Here is an 18,779-nt window from a genome sequence, read left to right as displayed (position 1 = left end):
AGGGTAGGATGACTATGGCTGTCATCCGCTGTGAATTATTCTTCTTGTACTCTGATTCTTGAGATGAATTACTCTGTCTATAGAGAAACATATCTATCTTCTATTAACATTAAGGAACTGTGTCCTTTGTAGTCTTAATGACATATAAACATTTTTTTTAAATAACTTTTTTTTTTTTTAAATTTTTTGTTTTTCCCCCTGTGCTGAAGTGTTTGGGTTTTTGGAAATTACAGGTTGTTCAAGAGAGTTTATTAGTTTGAGAGCAAGGATAGTATTTGATCATTTACACTGAACAATGGAGTATACTGGTATTATTAGGTATTGATCTTTATGACTTTGAATTGGCAGAATTGGAAGAAGACTGCCATTTAATCATGTTAAATTTTGAATTACTTTCTCTTCTCTTAAACGGTTACGAGATTTTCCCAAAAAGACATTCATGGTGGATGGTATACAGTTGTCTGCAGTATTGTGGTAATCTGACCCTTGGCACAAGTCTGGACAAACTATGTGGAAACCTCTGTTTTCATTCATTCATTAAATCACTGATTGGTTTATGTGAATTTGTTTGAAGATCCTTTAAGTGCACTATTTTGAATATTTTTATTTTGTACTTGTCTGAACACCACTATGCTTACCTATTTGCTTGGGTTTTTTATTTATTGAATATAAATTCCCTCTACCTTAGTCAGTCTCAAAGAGATCTTCTGCACCTCCCAGGCTTATTCACTTCCCAACACAATGGAAAAGTTAACTTTTGCCTCTAACTCTGGTTAGCCAGTGACCCTTTAATTACTAAATAGTCTTGTCTCTATCTCACTTGATATTATAGCCCACTTCCTCTTTGTCCTTCTGAGCAGCAATGTTCACCCCCTCCATTTTATCTAGCGTAACATCTCCTATTATTGCCTTGTAATGCAGTATGTTTGTTGCCTGATATTTTGTCTTCCCCAAGACTCTGAATTCTTTGAGACAGGGACTATGACCAGGATGGATCCTCAGTGATTATATAGTACAAACTCCTTTATTTTGTTTGTTTGAACTACATGCTTCTTAGCTAATTGCTAGTTCTTATTTGACCTGCTTTCGCAAGCAAAGAACACTCATTAAAAATAGCACATTGACTATAGACAAATGCATAAGCTAAAGTGCATAATTTAGTCTCTTAAATAAGATAAAGACTTATTCTGTAATTTTGGTTAGCTGAGAACAATTTTGTTTTTTATTTATTTTTCACTGTTGATTGTTCAAATGGAACAGGTGTGAATACCAGAAATCCTAGATTTGTGGGATAGGAAAATGATTTATCGTGTTACTTAGTGATTTAATCTCCTAAATAAAATGACTTTTTTTTTTTTTAAGCCATTTAGCCATTTGGAATTGAAATATACTACTCATCTCTGAGTGAATCCAACCTTCCAAACAAAATATAGGAATTGCTACCACAACATCAATGACAGGCAGTCCAGCTTATGTTTTAACCTGGCTTTTCAGTGAAAGAGGTTTGATTAGCTTATAAAATATCCTATTTTCATCATTCACCAGCTGTCACTTATTAATTTGGTCCTTTCAACAGCCCCCGTTTACAAATGAGGAAACTGGGGTTAGGGTGGGGTGAGTAAGTCCAAGATCACAGTGTCCAAAATCACATATCTAGCAATTGATGACACTAGAATTCTGACTCATGTCTCTAAGACTCTAGAGTTTATGCTCTTTTTACTACTTACTGTCACATCATGCTTGTTATTGAGAATTCTTCCTAATATGTGTTGAAGTTTGCAGAAGTATGCACTGAGAAAATAGAGGTGTTGGCTGGAATTTAAGTTGGCTGCCTAGATCTTTGCATAGGTACCACTGTCTACTGTCTGCTCAGACATTTTCCTTTCTTTACTATAACGCCAAATGGTTCAGACATCTTCTTTTTTTTTCTTTTTCCTGCTGCTGGTCAGTCTGGGGATCTGAACCCTTGACCTTGGTATTACAACACTGCACTCTAACCAACTGAGCTAACTGGTCAGCCCCCAAATGATTAAGCTCTAGGTATTGACTGAATGAACCAGAATGCCATCAATTTATAGTGGGGAAAAATGCCTTTCTCACCGACCAGTTCCCATGCTAATGATTATTTATATGTGAAATCTAGTTATAATGAAAGGCTATTAGGTTAGCATAGGGTTTTCAAGGGAAGCTGGATAATTTTCATAGCTAGTGTCTTCAAGTTAGGTGTTTAGCTCCTCTTTAGGAATGTCTACACGTGGCCATGATACTTGGGTCCGTGAATCCTTTTTTTTTTGGATGGTGCAGCAGAGATTCCTAAATGCTTTTATTTTTGGGTTTTACTTTTCCTCTGCTTTGCAGGCTTCCATGTTTTGTAGCCTTTCTTCAGATAGAATATGTATATCAGTTATTGTAGTCTAACAAGCCACCCCAAAACTTAGTGGCTCAAAATAACCCATTTTATTTGTTCACTGTTTTGTAGATTGTTGGTTCGGTTTCTACTGGTCTCCTTTGTGCTTACTCACTTAGCTGCAGTCAGCTGGAGGCTAGGCTGAGGCTGGATGGAAAAGGAAATGGCCTCAGTCATATGTCTGGTATCTTAACTGGAGTAGTTTTTCTCATCATGTGGTCTTTCATCTTCAGGAGGCTAGCCTGGGCTGCTGTGTCTCAGGGTTTCAAGAGGGTCAGAGTGGAAGTCTTTCAGTGTCATTTCTGTATTATGTTGGTCGAAACAAATCACAAGGCCTGTCCAGATTTAAGGGGTGGTGAAATAGACTCCACTTCTTGGTAAGAAGAGCATCAGTGTAATATTTCAAAGAGGCATGTGCACCTTTAGCCCTCTGCAGTCTGCCACAAGCAGTTGATAAGATTTTATACTTGGGTCATGCTGATTGGATTTTAGGTGTTCACTGATAATCTAATTGATGTTATCCATCAAAACACAATGAAAACCATCCTAACAACCTGTGGGCATAATCCCTTGTTGCTTGCCCCTGTACTACCTACAATAATGATTCACACTAATAATAATTCGAACTAGTGATGATTCTTCCTAGAATTTCTATTCCTACGCTTGCTCTCAGGAGCTGCTAAGAAGAAGTATCTTCAAATATTTAAGATGATTAATTCTGCCTCTTTTTAAGCCCCTTCCCAATGCTGAACTTCTTCTTCTTTAGACATTCTCAAAATCTGTTATGTGTTCCTCCGACATTGTTTCTCTACTGCACTGGTTATTATTCTAGCATCTCTGCAAAAATGGTGCCTGAACAATAAGATTTGATACTGTTTATTGAGTGCAGGTATATTATGGGGGCATTCATTTAGCAGTATCTCATTTGATTTCACATTAACTGTCCATAGAAGATATTATCCCTATTTTATAGAAGGGGAACTATGTTCAGAGAGGTTATGTAACCTATTCAAAGTTGCATTCTAAAAGTGGTAAAGCTGGGATTCAGACATATTTTCCTCTCTCCTTCTTATTCATATGTGTACTTTCTCTGTCTAGATACACATAAAAAATAAACATGGACTCCCCAATGAGAGTACATTTGTTTTTTCTTGACACTATACTTTAGAGAGTCTTTGGAGATGCTGAGATTATTTGTCCCTCTAGTGAGAAATGAATGAATGTCTACAACACAATGGGATAAGTCACATATGTCATCGAGCCAGTATAATGGGGGCATAAAAAACAGAGCTAACTGTTTGATGGGGAGTTGGGGAAGCCTTCAAATAGGAGGGTGAAGCTCACAAGACACAGATTTGGGAAGAAAGAGACTCTAGACAGAGGACGCTCTAAAGAACCCTTTTTAAGCAAAGCAAATGGTATAAAAAGTATAGAAGTGTGAATTTGTAGTTTACCTAAAATTTGTCTTTTGCACATCTGTTATTGCTAAGCTAAGACTTTTACATCCAGCACTAGTATAATGTTTCACCTTTGTTGATTTAAACTTAAGGTTTTAATCTCCAGATTTTAAAAATCTTTATTGCTATTCTTCCATCTTTGTGTCTTCTGCAGATTTTAGGAAACTGCTTTGTGTGTCATCTAAGTCTGTCTAAGGCAGCACTAAATAAAATGTAATATTTCATTAAAGGGGTTTTTTCAAAACTAAACTTTACATTTTTTATTAAAAAAATTTCCCTTGACCATCTATGAATAAATATTAAAAAAGTAATTTTCGTCTAGCTGATATTTGTGTAACATAAAGCATGTTGTCTACCATACCCATGATCTCCTAATCTCCTACTCTTATAACCCTGTCAGTGAAGGAAGTTGTTAGAACAACTCATGCTGTCTTCTAGCAATAATTACTTTCTTAAGTTCATAGGCCATACTTTCCATCTCTTGCATCGCATTTGCTATTTAAGTCAGGAATTATATTAGTTTTTAACCTACAGCTGCATTTCTAAGTTACACTAATTATTTTTGTGGCCAGGAGAGTCTATCATGTCTCCTAGATCTTTTCTGTTGAATTGTGCTGGATCTTTCTTGTCACTTAATTCTTAATCTTCTACTAGGTTTGTTATTTGTCATTTTGGCGGTTGGCCGGTATGGGGATCCGAACCCTTGACCTTGGTGTTACAACACCACGTTCTAACCAACTGAGCTAACCTCTAGCCCTTCTTCTACTAGGTTTTTAGTTTTCCAAATACCCAACAAATTAAGAGTATGTTGCCCTTTTTTGTTCCTCAGTTTGTTCATCAGAGAGTTGGTTAACTTTATATTGCAGATGTATTCTCAGAAAAGTATTTTACCTTGTAACTCAGAAACAATTTTTCCTTATGAAATAATGGTAAAGAGAAGAGGTCATCGAGCTTTTCTGCCAAGGGCCAGATAATCAGAATTTTAGGCTTTGCTGACCATGGGGTCTCTTAAACATAGCCAGCTCTGCACATGTACTGAGAAAGCAGTTGCAGGCAATACCTACAAGTGTGGATGTGGCTGTGTTCCAATAAAACTATAAAAACAGAAGTAGGGCTGGATTTGGCCTCCAGGCCAGTAGTATGCCCACCTCTGGTAAAGAGGATTATTGAAAGAATGCAGTCATAAATCACACAAATAATCAATATTAGCCTAAACTTATATTCATATAACACAATACTTTGTTTTGTAATTTTTTTCTCACAATAGTAAAATGCGCTTTTTGTAAAAGTTTCATTATTTATATTCGTGTAATCTAGAAATTGAAGAGGCAGTGTAACCTACCTCTTAGAGTTCAATATTATTAACAAACTATACATTTGAATGTGTATGATAAATGTGTGAAGTATGACCACAATTACAGAAGTGTGGGAGAAAGTGAAGGTGTGCAGTGTTTGAGATGATGCTGTGTAGTTAGGGGGTGATGAGAACGGGAGAAAGCCCTTGGACTTTTCCCCCTTGCCTTTAAAGTGGCCACTGTGGTAGAGTGAGCCCTGTCTCCTGCCTCCTGATCTTTGTGCACAGTGTGACTATAATGTAATAACTTTGTAGAGTAGATAGACACAAAAACAAACGGCAGAAGCATTTTGCGGGCGATACTAGAAACCTTAGGGGTGTAGAAGAGCAGCTGTATGTCACTGATTATTGACTCTCCTATTTTTCTGCCTGGTAGTACCTTTAATGAAAGCTTGTGACACTTGTACCATTGCTCTCCTTGGTATTTTTAGACAATGTTAAATCTAAATAGTGTTATTGCAACTCACTTTACATTAGCTGTCCTTCTGCCATGGCATCAAATACTCTGTGGCCTACTAAATACTGCAAGCCCCTATCTGCTGTGGCTAGAGCTATGCTGTTCAGTACAGTAGCCATTACTTGGCCATGTGGGTTATTAGGCACTCGAAATGTGACTAGTCTGAATTAAGATGGGCAGTAAATAAGGTGGCAGGTTAGCTCAGTTAGTTAGAGCATGGTGCTGATAACACCAGCATCCAGGGTTTGATTCCGGTACCAATGAGCAAAAAAATAAAAAGAAAGATGGGCAGTAAATGTAAATTATACATTGGATTTTGAAGACTTAAGGGAATAAAAAAAGAATTTAGACTATCTCAGTGAATTTTTATGTTGATTACATATCGAAATGAAATTCTTTTGTGATATACTGGGCTAAAAATATATACAAAATTAATTTTGTTAGTATTTCTTTTTAAAATTTTAAATGTGACCACTAGAAAATTTGAAATTATCTATGTGGCTAGCATCTTATTTCTATTAGCACTGGTTTATAGACTAATGCAGAAGATATTGAGATTTGAAGTATAATTTTCTTAAACAGTACTAGGTATAGTTTAAATTATCAGAAGTATAACTCATGTACATTATGCTCTATGTACTGGCTTGGGAAACTAAATCTTATAGATATGCTTGTTTCTATAGAAAGAAGTTTAGAACTTTTATAAGATTTCTAAGTGGTACTGTAGTTTTATTTATTAATATTTTAAATTTTCACTTACACATTGTAATTGTACATACTTATGGGCTACAGTATCATATTTTGGTACATATATATGTTGCATGATAATCAGGTCAGGTTTGTTAATGTGTTTATCACCTCACACACTTATTATTTCTTTGTGGCAAAAACATTCAAAAGCCTTTCTTCTATATATTATGTAACATACAAAATTTAGCTGTTAACCATACTCACCCTACTGTGCAGTAGAAGGACTGCAGTTTTAGGCAGTAAAAATTAAATAAGACAAGACTTCTTTCAAGATTCATTCACTGATTTTATTATGCACTGTTGATGATCACCTGTTGGGTATGTCTGTTACCTCTCTCTCTCAGCTAATAAATTATTTATTCTTACATGTATTATCTTGCTTATAAGAACCAGACTATATTCATCTTTTTCTCTCAGGCATTCCTTTCTTTAACTCTACTTTTTCTTTAAGACCTAACTCTTTTTTTTTTTTGGCAGCTACCTGGTATGGGGATCTGAAAGACCTAACTCCTAATGTCACTGCCTCAAAAAAATGTTTTAGTATTTCCTGATCTTTTTTTGCCCACCTCTCTTTACCTTCCTCTAAATTCTCTTAGGATATCTGCTTCTGTCTTATAACTACTTTTTACTTTGCATTTTTAATGAGATGCATCCATAATTTCCTGTGCTAAAACATCAAAAAGTATCTTTATTCTGAATTAGAGTCATATGACTTAGCATGCTTGTTATTTCTTTAGATTTCATTTATTTTAAAGTATATTAGTTTCTCTTACGGTATTTCCATAGATTGCTTTTCTTTTCTTTTTTGTTATTCTGTAGACACACATACGAATGAAACAATCTTCATGGAATTTCCCTGGGTCACATTTGGAGATCACACTGCTGCAGGGATAACCTATACAGCTAGACATATTAACCAGGAAAAAAACATACTGCAATTTAAGTACTTTTAGAATGATGAGAGAAGGAAAGGTGGAGATTTCAGGAAAGGGAAAAAGTTAAAGAATAGTGACTTAATTATATTGGTTACATATAACTATTGAAAAGTAGACCAAAGTATAGAGGATAGAGAAAATTTTCTCCATCTTAACATTTAGAGGAGCCATTATTAACCTTTTTGCATATGTCTAACCTTTTATATTTTAAAAATATTTTATTGTAGAATGATACATGAGTACATGCTCATCACAAAAATTCAAACAGTATAGAATTACTTAGAATCACAAAAAAAGTTTTCCTTTTCTTTCCTTCCCAGTCCTCTCCTTTCTCCTTAGGGAACATCTGTTTATAGTATGTATAGAAATAGTCTTTTTTTTTTTTTTTTTTGGTGTGTTGACCAGCATGGGATCCAAATCCTGATGTTACAAGGTGGTGCTCTAACCAACTGAGCTAACATGCCAGCCATTTTGTGATTATATAATTAATGTACATAGGATTTTCTCTTCAGTGATTTGAGTCTTTTCTACCCAATGTGCCTTAGAAATCTTTCTATATTGTTGATCTCTTGCATTTTAAAAGAGGCTATATAGAACTTCTGAAAATAGGGCCGAGTCCGTGGCACACTTGGTAGAGCGCTGCGCTGGCAGCGCAGCGACGCTCCTGCCGCGGGTTCGGATCCTATATAGGACTGACCCGTGCACTCACTGGCTGAGTGCCGGTCATGAAAAAATGATTAAAAAAAAAAAAAGAACTTCTGAAAATAAATGCTCATATTAAGTAATTCCAACAGTATGGAAAGCACTGAGTAGCATGGATTCCTAGTCTTATACCCTACTTCCTAGCTGTTACTTGATTTTTTTCTAATATTCCAGAAAGTGCTTCTATAGGTAGGTACCTTTTCTTTTTTCTTTTCTTTCTTTTTTTTCCTGTTTTTTTTCTTCTTCTTCTTCTTCTTCTTCTTCTTCTTCTTCTTCTTCTTCTTCTTCTTCTTCTTCTTCTTCTTCTTCTTCTTCTTCTTCTTCTTCTTCTTCTTCTTCTTCTTCTTCTTCTTCTTCTTCTTCTTCTTCTTCTTCTTCTTCTTCTTTGACACAAATGAGATCATTTATATACTTTTGAAAAATATAGGAAATCAAACTGGAAGTCGGTAGTTTTTTTTGCTATTAACATGTTTTAAGAACTCTCCTTAAACTTTTTAATGACTGATTTTTCATTATATGAAGTATAATTTTTCTTAACCTTTCTTTTATTGTTAGATGCTTATATTTCTCAGTTTTTCAATATTATGTTAAAGCCTTTAAAATTCATAGTTAACTACTTGAATTGACAATTGTTTGGGCTACTTTTGAACAAAAAGCTTAAAAATTAAAAGGAAAAAAAAAGGTGAATGCATTTTTTCAGTTCAAGGCCCAATTTCAAAACTGATGGAACTTGAAGTCCAATTTTGGCTGATGTGCCTTAAAATTACAAAATATAAAGGTCTAGTTTAAATATACTTTTTTTAGGTTTGTGTTAATTGTATAAGTTGATCAGTTACTAAACCCTTGTTTGAGTTCTATGATTCTATGTAAAATTTTGCATTAAAAGCACAAAAAAAAAAGCTGGTAAAGGCATCAGCTTTCAATGTAAAATTTGTGAAATGATAGGTAATGGGTTTTTGTTTTTGTTTTTTGATCAGTGACTTTTTTGAGCGAACGATTCTGTGCAACAGCCTTGTGTGGAGTTGTGCTGTGACGGGTAGACCTGGACTGACATATCAGGAAGCACTTGAGTCAGAAAAAAGAGCAAGACAGAATCTCCAGAGTTTTCCAGAACCACTAATTATTCCAGTTTTATGCTTGACCAGCCTTACCCATCGTTCACGCTTACATGAAATTTGTGATGATATCTTTGCGTATATCAAGGATCGATATTTTGTTGAAGAAACTGTGGAAGTCATTAGGAACACTGGTGCAAGGTAAAGTACTTTTAATTTTTCCTCTTGATAAGCATATATTCACATTGCTCAGAATTCAAAATACACAAAAGGATAACCTGAGGAAATTTTCCCTTTTACTCTCCTCCAGCTACCCTGTTATTGGACAGAGAGTGAGCCCTAGTGTTACCTGTTTCTTGTTTATCTTTCCAAAGTTAATTTATACATATGCCACCACACATTCTTTCCCCTTTCAACGCAGAAGGTAACATTCTATATTTTATACCCTTTTTCACTTAAAATATCTTTGAGATCAGTCCATTGCTATATAACCACTTTTCTTCTCTTTAATTTACTGTATAAGTCCCATTATATGGAAGTTCCAGCCATAAGAGTAAAACCCTTAGATAATGATATCTACTGTGTCTTCATTATGTTACCTAATAGTCTAAATACTCTTGTATTTCTTGATGGGTTTTAGTATTTCATTTAACAAAATGAGGACTGCATTTTATAAACTCCAGTAAGTTCTCTTTTCTCTCTCTCTTTTACTGTACTTTTTCACACATCTTTTTTTTTTTTTTTGGCAGCCGGCTAGTATGGGGATCTGAACTGGTGACCTTGGTATTACCAGCACTCACACAGCTTTATTGAGATACAATTCATATACTATATAGTTCCCCTATATAAAGTATACAATTCAGTGTTCTCTTCTCCTTTACCTAGATCTTCAAAAATAGAGTAGATTTTTCATATATGAAAATATAAAATGACATAATCTGTGGCACTAAATTAAAAATTTTCAGTGTTTTCCCTAAGTCTTAAGAATTTGTGATTGGCTAGTCATTGACATTTTTTTTTTTTTTTTTTTTTAAAGATGACCGGTAAGGGGATCTTAACCTTGACTTGGTGTTGTCAGCACCACGCTCAGCCAGTGAGCGAACCGGCCATCCGTATATGGGATCCGAACCCGCGGCCTTGGTGTTATCAGCACCGCACTCTCCCGAGTGAGCCACGGGCCGGCCCCTCATTGACATTTATTATAATAAACTTTATTTGCATTAATACTTTTTATAGCCTCTTGACTTTTGGGGGAGTCACAAAAATACAATAAACATCCATGCATTCACCACTTTTAATTAAATATCTTTACCTTTGCTTTTTGTTTATGGTTTGAGAAGTTAGAAATGTCTAGTTTTACAAAAGGCAGAGAGTGATGGTGAAATGTCTAGGGTTTGGAATTAGACTGACCTTGTTGGACAATGATATACTTTGAGGTTATTGTGAAATTAAAATGAGAGTGTGCATAAATGAGAGTACTTCAAAAAATTTGTGAAGAAATGGAATTAAAAGAATATAAATCTTTTAAGAACTTTTGAAGACCCCTCATATGTTGTACAAATTTTGAATTGCTTTATAAATAGAATATAGTAGCATTTTACTGGGGTAATAATGCTGCTCTTGACTCAAGAGGTTTTTGTGGAAGTTAATATTTTTCTGCTATAATTGACTAGTTTTTCTATTGAAAATTATATTTTATAATTAAGCTTCAAAGATAACTTGCAGTTTCTTCAACTTTAGGTCCTAAGTTCCAGCATATACTCTTCTCTTAAATTTTAGTTAAAATAAGTTTTAAGAGAGAAACCTGCCCAACTTGACTTTGGTTGGAATGGTACCTCCGCCACCTACTTACTACCTGTATAACTTTTGGCAAATTATTTAACATCACTTATATCTCCTAGATTTCCAGGAAACAGCATGGAGAGCTACAGAGAAATGAGGAAGGGACCATTCTTATGTTGAATTAGTCGATAGAAGTACTCAGGATCTGCTCACCTCAATATTCTTTTCTTATTGTCTCATTTACTATCAACTATCCCCCTGTTTTCTTTTTGCATCTTATAAGTATAGATTAGGTGCTTTCTCCTCCCCACCAAGACTTTCTGCTTTGAAATAAGCAGTCAGCTAACAGATTTTTCTGAAAGATCTTTTGTCATTGGTATGGCAGAGTAGTAAAGAGAAACAGCTGTCTACTGTACTTGGCCAACATAGGGGAAAGAAAGACAGCACAGTTAGGGTCTTTATCCTCCCCATCCTGATTACCACTCAGCTTGCCTGCCTAATGCTCTGACATTTGTTCTCTGCAACTTCCTTAGAGCCTAAGGAGAGGTAAGAGGATGGGTGGTCTTGTGAAAAGAACACTAAACTGGAAGTCAGGGCTATTAATTCTTTTTTTTTTTTTTTTGGCGGGTACAGGGATCTGAACCCTTCACCTTGGTGTTACGAGACTGCACTCTAATCAACTGAACTAACTGGCCAGCCCGTGGGCTATTAATTCTTAAATACCTGCCAGATGCTTGTATATATATATATTATATCAGTAGTTATGACGCAAGAACTTACAAAAGAACTTTCTTTTACAAATAAGGAAATAGAGCTCCCAAGAAGTTAAGTGATTTTTTTTTTTTTTGTAATTGTTCAACATATATTTATTGATATCCTGCTATATACTTGCACTGTTCTAGACACTGGAGATATAGCAGTGAACAAAACAAAGTCATGGAGCTTCCATTCCAGTCTCACAAGTACTAAATGATAGGATTTAAATTCAGATAGGGCTGACTTACAAAATAATTTCTTTCACTGTCTCCTTGGTTTTGAGTTCTGCCATTTATGATTAGCTCTGTGGCTCTGAGCAAGTAATTTAAACTCTTTGAGCTTTAGTCTGTCTTCATCTGTTAAATGAACCCCTGCCTTACAGGGTTGACTCACAAAATGAAATGACGTAATGAAGGGGAATTTTTTAAAGCTGTATTATGTAATATTACCATTTCATGTAGGTGTCTTGTTACTATTTGAAGGTCTTGACTGGGGGCCAGACAGTTTCTTTCTTTTTTTGAGAGATGCCAATATGACATGGGGCTACAGTAGCTGCCTCTGCCACTATAACTTGAAATCAAATTTCTCTATTACAACTCTGAAAGGAAACCCTTCAGTTAACAGTTTCAGTATCTTGGAAAGTTTTTTGTTTGTTTTTTAAGACAGTCATTCCACATTTGTATGTGGTCTTCTAAAAAAAAAATTACAACTGAGCAAATTAGAAGGCATCAAAGTTTCAATTAACTTTATCATTTTCTTTTTAACAAGCCTGATAATCATTGTTTAATGAAGGGTTGGGAGGATGGTGCGCTCCAACTCAAATGCATGCATGATTCAGCCATATTCTCTCCCCTACCCTGGAACTGGAGAATTAAATTAGAAAAAAGGTGAAAATCTTACAACAAATAAACATTTTGGACTCATTATGTTGTGTCATCATTCAGTCCAAAGGTAGAATTAGAGGATGAGAGAATCTTAAAAATTGAGTCCAAATATAATCATGCATATGGTAATTTTTTTTTTTTTTTAAAGATGACTGGTAAGGGGATCTTAACCCTTGACTTGGTGTTGTCAGCACCACGCTCAGCCAGTGAGCCAACCAGCCATCCCTATATAGGATCCGAACCTGCGGTCTTGGTGTTATCAGCACCACACTCTCCCGAGTGAGCCACAGGCTGGCCCGATGGTAATTTTTTTTAAAAGTAGGCTTTGGGCAACCTGTTTTCAGACATTTTTACAAGCATCTTTTTATATATAAGAATTGGCATGTTGATATATTCTTTGAAGTAGATTTTCAAAGCCAGGCTGACTTGTGGATAGGTAGCTGCATTTCTGCATCATTTCCCCATCTAACTCATTCACCAGTTCTACCATTCTTTATGTCTGGAAGGAATCCCCAAATGTGTATTGAAATTTAGATATCTTCAGAGTCTATGAAAGTCTACATTTTATAGCCACAGTAATGACTATACTGATTTCATTTGGGAGAGAGATGAGTGTGTGCAAGAAGAGAATAAATACTTGTTAGAGGAAATCTTCTAAAATTTTGCCTACTTGGAGGGTCAGTGCTATCCTTAAGGAACCTCTATAATACTGTGATACATAATCTCCCATTTAGCTAGTGTATGGACTACTTAACAGTTCAAATTCTTTGGAACACAACTTTGGACTTAAAAGTAAGTTGAAAACCCAAGCCTAAGTAGGAAAGTAACTGCCACAATGTTTGTTCATGTGCTTTATCCCTGATTAGACTGTAAAAGCTAGCCAAGAGCCTATTGACATTAGTCCTATACTGAAATTAAAAGATTAATATTATAGCTGTCCCAAGTTAGAATCACTAAAAGAAAATAGGGGTGCTATAAAAGATGTTCTGGGAGCTGAAAGAGTTCATAACAGATTTGAAGGAACAGGTGGCAGAAGATACTTCTAAAAGTAGGTGTACTGACAGCAGCAAGAAGTGGCATCTGCTAGCAGAGGAGATGGAATAAACATTAATTTCAAAAGTATGCTGGCCTGGGTCAGTATATAACTTGGTAGCCTTAGAAGACATTGCAGAACTGAAAGGAAACTGACATTTATTGAGCTCTTCCTGTGTGCTAGGCAATGTGCTAGATGCTTTTATTTTAATTCTCATGATCATGATGGGTAACCCAGAATTTTAAAAACCATATGCTCCACTTACCAAGAATAAAGTTTATAATTTTTTAAAAAATCTGCTTTTTTCCTGTTAAAGTAAAAGATTCATATATATCACATAAAAGTGCAAAACGTGAAGGCCTAGAGTCCATTTCCCAAATGCTCCCGTTAGAGATAACTGTTAAAAATTTAGTGCATAGTTCTCTTTTTTCCCTATATTATACTAACTTCAAAAAAAATAGGAAAAAGCTTTTTTACTTGGTAATAGATTGGATGTCCTCTCATATCAGAACACAAAGATGTATACCATTTCTAATTGGTTTTGCATGGACTGATTAAACTACTGGTTCCTAAAAAGCTTACTTGGAATACTGCCTTTTTCTTTTTTCTTTTTTTTTTTAAAGATGACCGGTAAGGGGATCTTAACCCTTGACTTGGTGTCAGTGAACTAACTGGCCATCCCTATATGGGATCCAAACCCATGGCCTTGGTGTTATCAGCACCACACTCTCCCGAGTGAGCCACAGGTCAGCCCAATACTGCCTTTTTCTGAGGATAGATAAAGTTATTTATTTTGCTAGCTTAATGTGAGTTCTGTCTTTGGAAGTAATAAACTGCATTTTCTTTCAAATAATGTCTGACCTTTGGCTGACTGACACTCTTTCCCCAATGTAGGCTGAACTGTAAAAGAGCAGAATTGGATCTGCACCAAGGAGTTTCAGTTCTAGCTATGTTTTCCCAAATATTATCCCCATACTATTTGGAATTAAAATTTACAGAATGTTATCTAGTCAAGAAATGTAAGAAACTACTGTTTGATATTATTTTTAGAACTGCCTTGTCAAGTAAAGATTATAGAATTCTTTTTAATCTTATAAACTGATATCAGCTTTGGCATCAAATGATGATTAGCCAACTAGAGCTCTTAACTATTCCACTGTTAAAAGTATATTCCCTGTGGACTGTGTTGCATTGGTGGAATGCTTTAAGCAATTTAGACTAATGAAATAAAAGAGAAAATTAGCATAAAAACCTGTAATATAGAGAGTAGGCACTCAGTATGTATAAGAATTGGAAATTAGAAAATGGATTTTTTATCTTTGGGCTCTTTTTTATATTACTAGCCTAAATGTTATTAATGAGTCATAATTAATTAAAATGCATTAATTTTGAGGACAAAAGGGAAATATATTGAGAAGATAAGATAAAAATAAAAGATACAGAGGAACAAATACAATTATTTTGATTTAAACATATGTACATGTTTAGATGCCAATGACTGGGTCCAGGTAAGATTAATCAAGTAGAAGTTTTTGGAAAAATGTTGACTAGAAATTTGAAGGAGAAAAAATATATAGATTAGCAGAAAGGATGACAGGAGGGAAGCTTCTTATTGGATCAAAGGTAATATAGAATTTTTAGTAACATGTATTAGTTAAATTTATTATAATTCTTTTTCAGAAAGAAGGCTTTCATTTGGTCAGTTTACACTGACCTTTTAAGGTCAAAATTCCTAGCTTTAGGCCAAAGAAAGTCCTAAGAAACACCCCAAAGTGGTTGTTTTCAATCTTTAATTCCTGATGACCCTAGCATGTTGATTATATAATTTTTAATTTTTAAAAAAGAGGCTATTTGGGATAGTTGTTCTTTAGAATTCTAAGTTAGAGTGGAACCCCCTTCTTTATTGGGTTCACTGTATGTACCTGAGGTCTAGATTTACAACCTTATTGGCTCCTGGATTGTCACTGCGAGTTGAACAGTTAAAACTTAAAACTCTTATTTAACTTAATAATATAAATTAGGAGGCCCTTCCTGGGAAATGCTTTATACTCTAAAAATCCCTAAATGGTCACAAAAATAAATGAAGATAGAAAATGAATGTTTTTCTAAACATGTTTAATTCAGATAGCATATAAAGCTGTGTTGTAAATATTTCTGCATGAACTCAACTGCTTAATGCTTCACCAAACAGTTCAGTGAAGTTTATTTATTTATTTATTTTTTAAAGAAGATGACTGGTAAGGGGATCTTAACCCTTGGCTTGGTGTTGTCAGCACCACGCTCTCTCGAGTGAGCCACGGGCCGTGTTATCAGCACCACACTCTCCCGAGTGAGCCACGGGCCGGCCCTCAGTTCAGTGAAGTTTAGACTGATCATAAAAACTTATTTTCTTCAGTGTTTTAAGGGTTTTCAAATTGCTGTGGCCATTAAGAGCATCTGTCTAATGCCTCTCAAGAAAGTCTTTGAGTGGTAAATGCTGGGGGGGGGGGTTGTATTCTATGGCAATTTATTTATTGATCCTTTGCAGTAATGCCAAGTGCACTTAGTTGAGTCTCCACCAGGACTTACAGCCATTACTGTGGGGGGGGGTGTCTTGTTTATAGTAAGAAAGATGATAAAAATGGGGAGTGGAGAGTAATTTGAGGTCCATCTCTTTTCTAATATGAAAGGAAATACAATATTTGTTTGCATTATTTTGTGTCTGAATGGATCAACAGCAGAAACAGGTGAAATAGAATAGTAGTAGTTCCAAAGTTCTTAGTTCTTGATAGCAGGAGAATATTGTAGACTCATTTCTTAAAAGAGGGGAGACCATACAGCTATTTCTGACCTGAAATCCCCACTGGGAATTAAAGAGAATTTCATATCTACATGGCTATTACACAGTTTCAGGTCTGAGAAATTAGAGGGTCTTGTGATTAAAATATCTCTCCCACATCTTTTTCTGCCTCCATCATAGTCTGTTTCATTTGACCAATATATAAGATCATAGTTTTTAATGAACTATTTTCCTCATAGATACTTGGAATTATTCTGAGGATAAGGTAAAACTATAGTTTGTTAGTTTCCCATGCTGCCTTAGAGGCCTATAGTATTGCAAATAAGTGGAATTCATTTGACCTGTGGTTCTGAATTACTGTTTTAAAAATCTGGTTATCTTTCTTTCTTAGACAAATTCATAGGCTATTCAAAGATAAAAGTTAAAAACGAATGAAATACTGCCATTTGCAACAACATGGATGGACCTTGAGAGAATTATATTAAGTGAAACAAGTCAGGCACAGAAAGAGAAATACCACATGTTCTCACTTATTGGTGGGAGCTAAAAATTAATATATAAATTCACACACACACACACACACACACACACACACACACACACACACAAAACCGGGGGGGGGAGAAGATATAACAACCACAATTACTTGAAGTTGATATGACAAGCAAACAGAAAGGACATTGTTGGGGGGTAGGGGGGGAGGGAGAAGGGAGGGAGGTTTTGGTGATGGGGAGCAATAATCAGCCGCAATGTATATCGACAAAATAAAATTTTAAAATAAATAAATAAATAACTAAATAATAATAAAATTTAAAAAATTAAAAATTAAAAAAAAATTTTTTAAAAAGATAAAAGTTAAAAGAGAACTAAGAGAAATAATATCAGCTAAAATAATTTCCAATAAAAGGAGAAGAAAGAGTGGTAAAAATATAAAAAAACACATGAAACTACTCATCACTAAGGGCTGGGCAAAATCCTTTGTTTAAATTAAAAACATAGGCTATGAATATTCTGAGCAGGGACTGGCATACTTATTTTTTTAAAATAAAGGTCCAGATAGTAAATATTATAGGCTTTGTGGTCCATGTGGTCTTTGTCAACTACCCAACACTGCTATTATAGTGCAAAAGCAGCCATAGTCAATATATAAATGAATGAGCATGGCTGTATTACAGTAATACTTTATTTTATTTGTGCCAGCTGGCCAGTAACAGGGCCAATAATACCTTATTAATGAACTCTAAAATTTTTATTTCAGGGCTGGCCCGTGGCTCATTTGGGAGAGAGTGGTGCTTAACACCAAGGCCGTGGGTTCGGATCCCTATATAGGGATGGCCGGTTAGCTCACTTGGGAGAGCCTGGTGCCAACAACACCAAGTCAAGGGTTAAGATCCCCTTACCAGTCATCTTTTTAAAAATAAAAATAAATAAATAAAATAAAATAAAATTTGAATTTCATGTTATTTTTGCATATCACAAAATATTCTTCTGATTTTTATTTTGAACCATTTAAAAATGTATAAACCATTCTTAGCTGGCAGGCTGTACAAAAACAGGTGGCAAGTTAGATTTAGCCATGGGCCTTAGTGTGCTCACTCCTGGTACAGAGGAAAGGGTTAAATAAAGATTGTAGGATAAAACCACCAGAGATCCCCTTTATACCTAGAACCTCAGAATATGGCATGCAAAGATGGCTTGGTGTGGTGGAAAAAGCCTTTGGAGACAAACTGACTTACTAGTTTGTTTTTTTTTTCCAAACCTTTAGAAAATTTATTTTCTCTACTCTGTTTCTATGATTTTTTTTAATTTTAAATTTTTATTTGTTATTAGCATATTCATTCTTACAAATTGTGATATTTCTTTATGCCCTTTGCCCAACCTATCACTTCCCAAACACTCTCCCTCTTTCCCCCGCATCTCTAGTATACTTAGGTTTGTTCTCTCCTTCTGAAAGTTCAACATATTGTTGTCATCTTTTCTTTCTTTCCTTCATTTCTTCTTTCTTCCCTCCTTCCTTTTTTCCCTCCCTCCCTTCCTTCCTAGCAGCCAGTTATGAGTGAGAACATGCGGTATTTCTATTTCTTTGTTTAGCTTATTTCACTTAGCATAATTTTCTCTAGACTCATTCATGTTGCTGCAAATGGCAGAATTGTAGTCTTTATTATGGCTGAATAGTATTCCATTGTGTATATATACCACATTTTCTTTGTTCAGTCATCTGTCAATGGACACTTAGGTTGGTTCCATATTTGGGCTATTGAAAATAGAGCTGCAGTGAACATGGGAGTACGGGTATCCCTTCAACATGATGATTTCCATTCCTTTGGATATATACCCAGTAGTGGGATTGCTGGATCATATGGTAGCTCTGTCTGTAGTTGTTTGAGAAACCTCCACACTGTTTTCCACAGGGGCTGTGAAATCTTCT

At 35.2% G+C, this 18,779-nt stretch overlaps 1 protein-coding gene across 1 annotated transcript in view; it reads left to right on the top strand.

Moving 5' to 3' along the window:
- Positions 1 to 18,779, top strand: part of BAZ1A (bromodomain adjacent to zinc finger domain 1A) — a 91,972-nt gene that overhangs the window by 2,589 nt on the left and 70,604 nt on the right. The window contains exon 3 of the mRNA XM_063091662.1: positions 9,040 to 9,318. Coding sequence (XP_062947732.1) covers positions 9,040 to 9,318 — 279 coding nt within the window. The remainder of the gene's footprint in view (positions 1 to 9,039; positions 9,319 to 18,779) is intronic.

Source organism: Cynocephalus volans, chromosome 3 (genome assembly GCF_027409185.1).
Source record: "Cynocephalus volans isolate mCynVol1 chromosome 3, mCynVol1.pri, whole genome shotgun sequence".
Lineage (NCBI taxonomy): Eukaryota > Metazoa > Chordata > Mammalia > Dermoptera > Cynocephalidae > Cynocephalus > Cynocephalus volans.
This window is presented reverse-complemented; position numbering and strand designations above follow the sequence as displayed.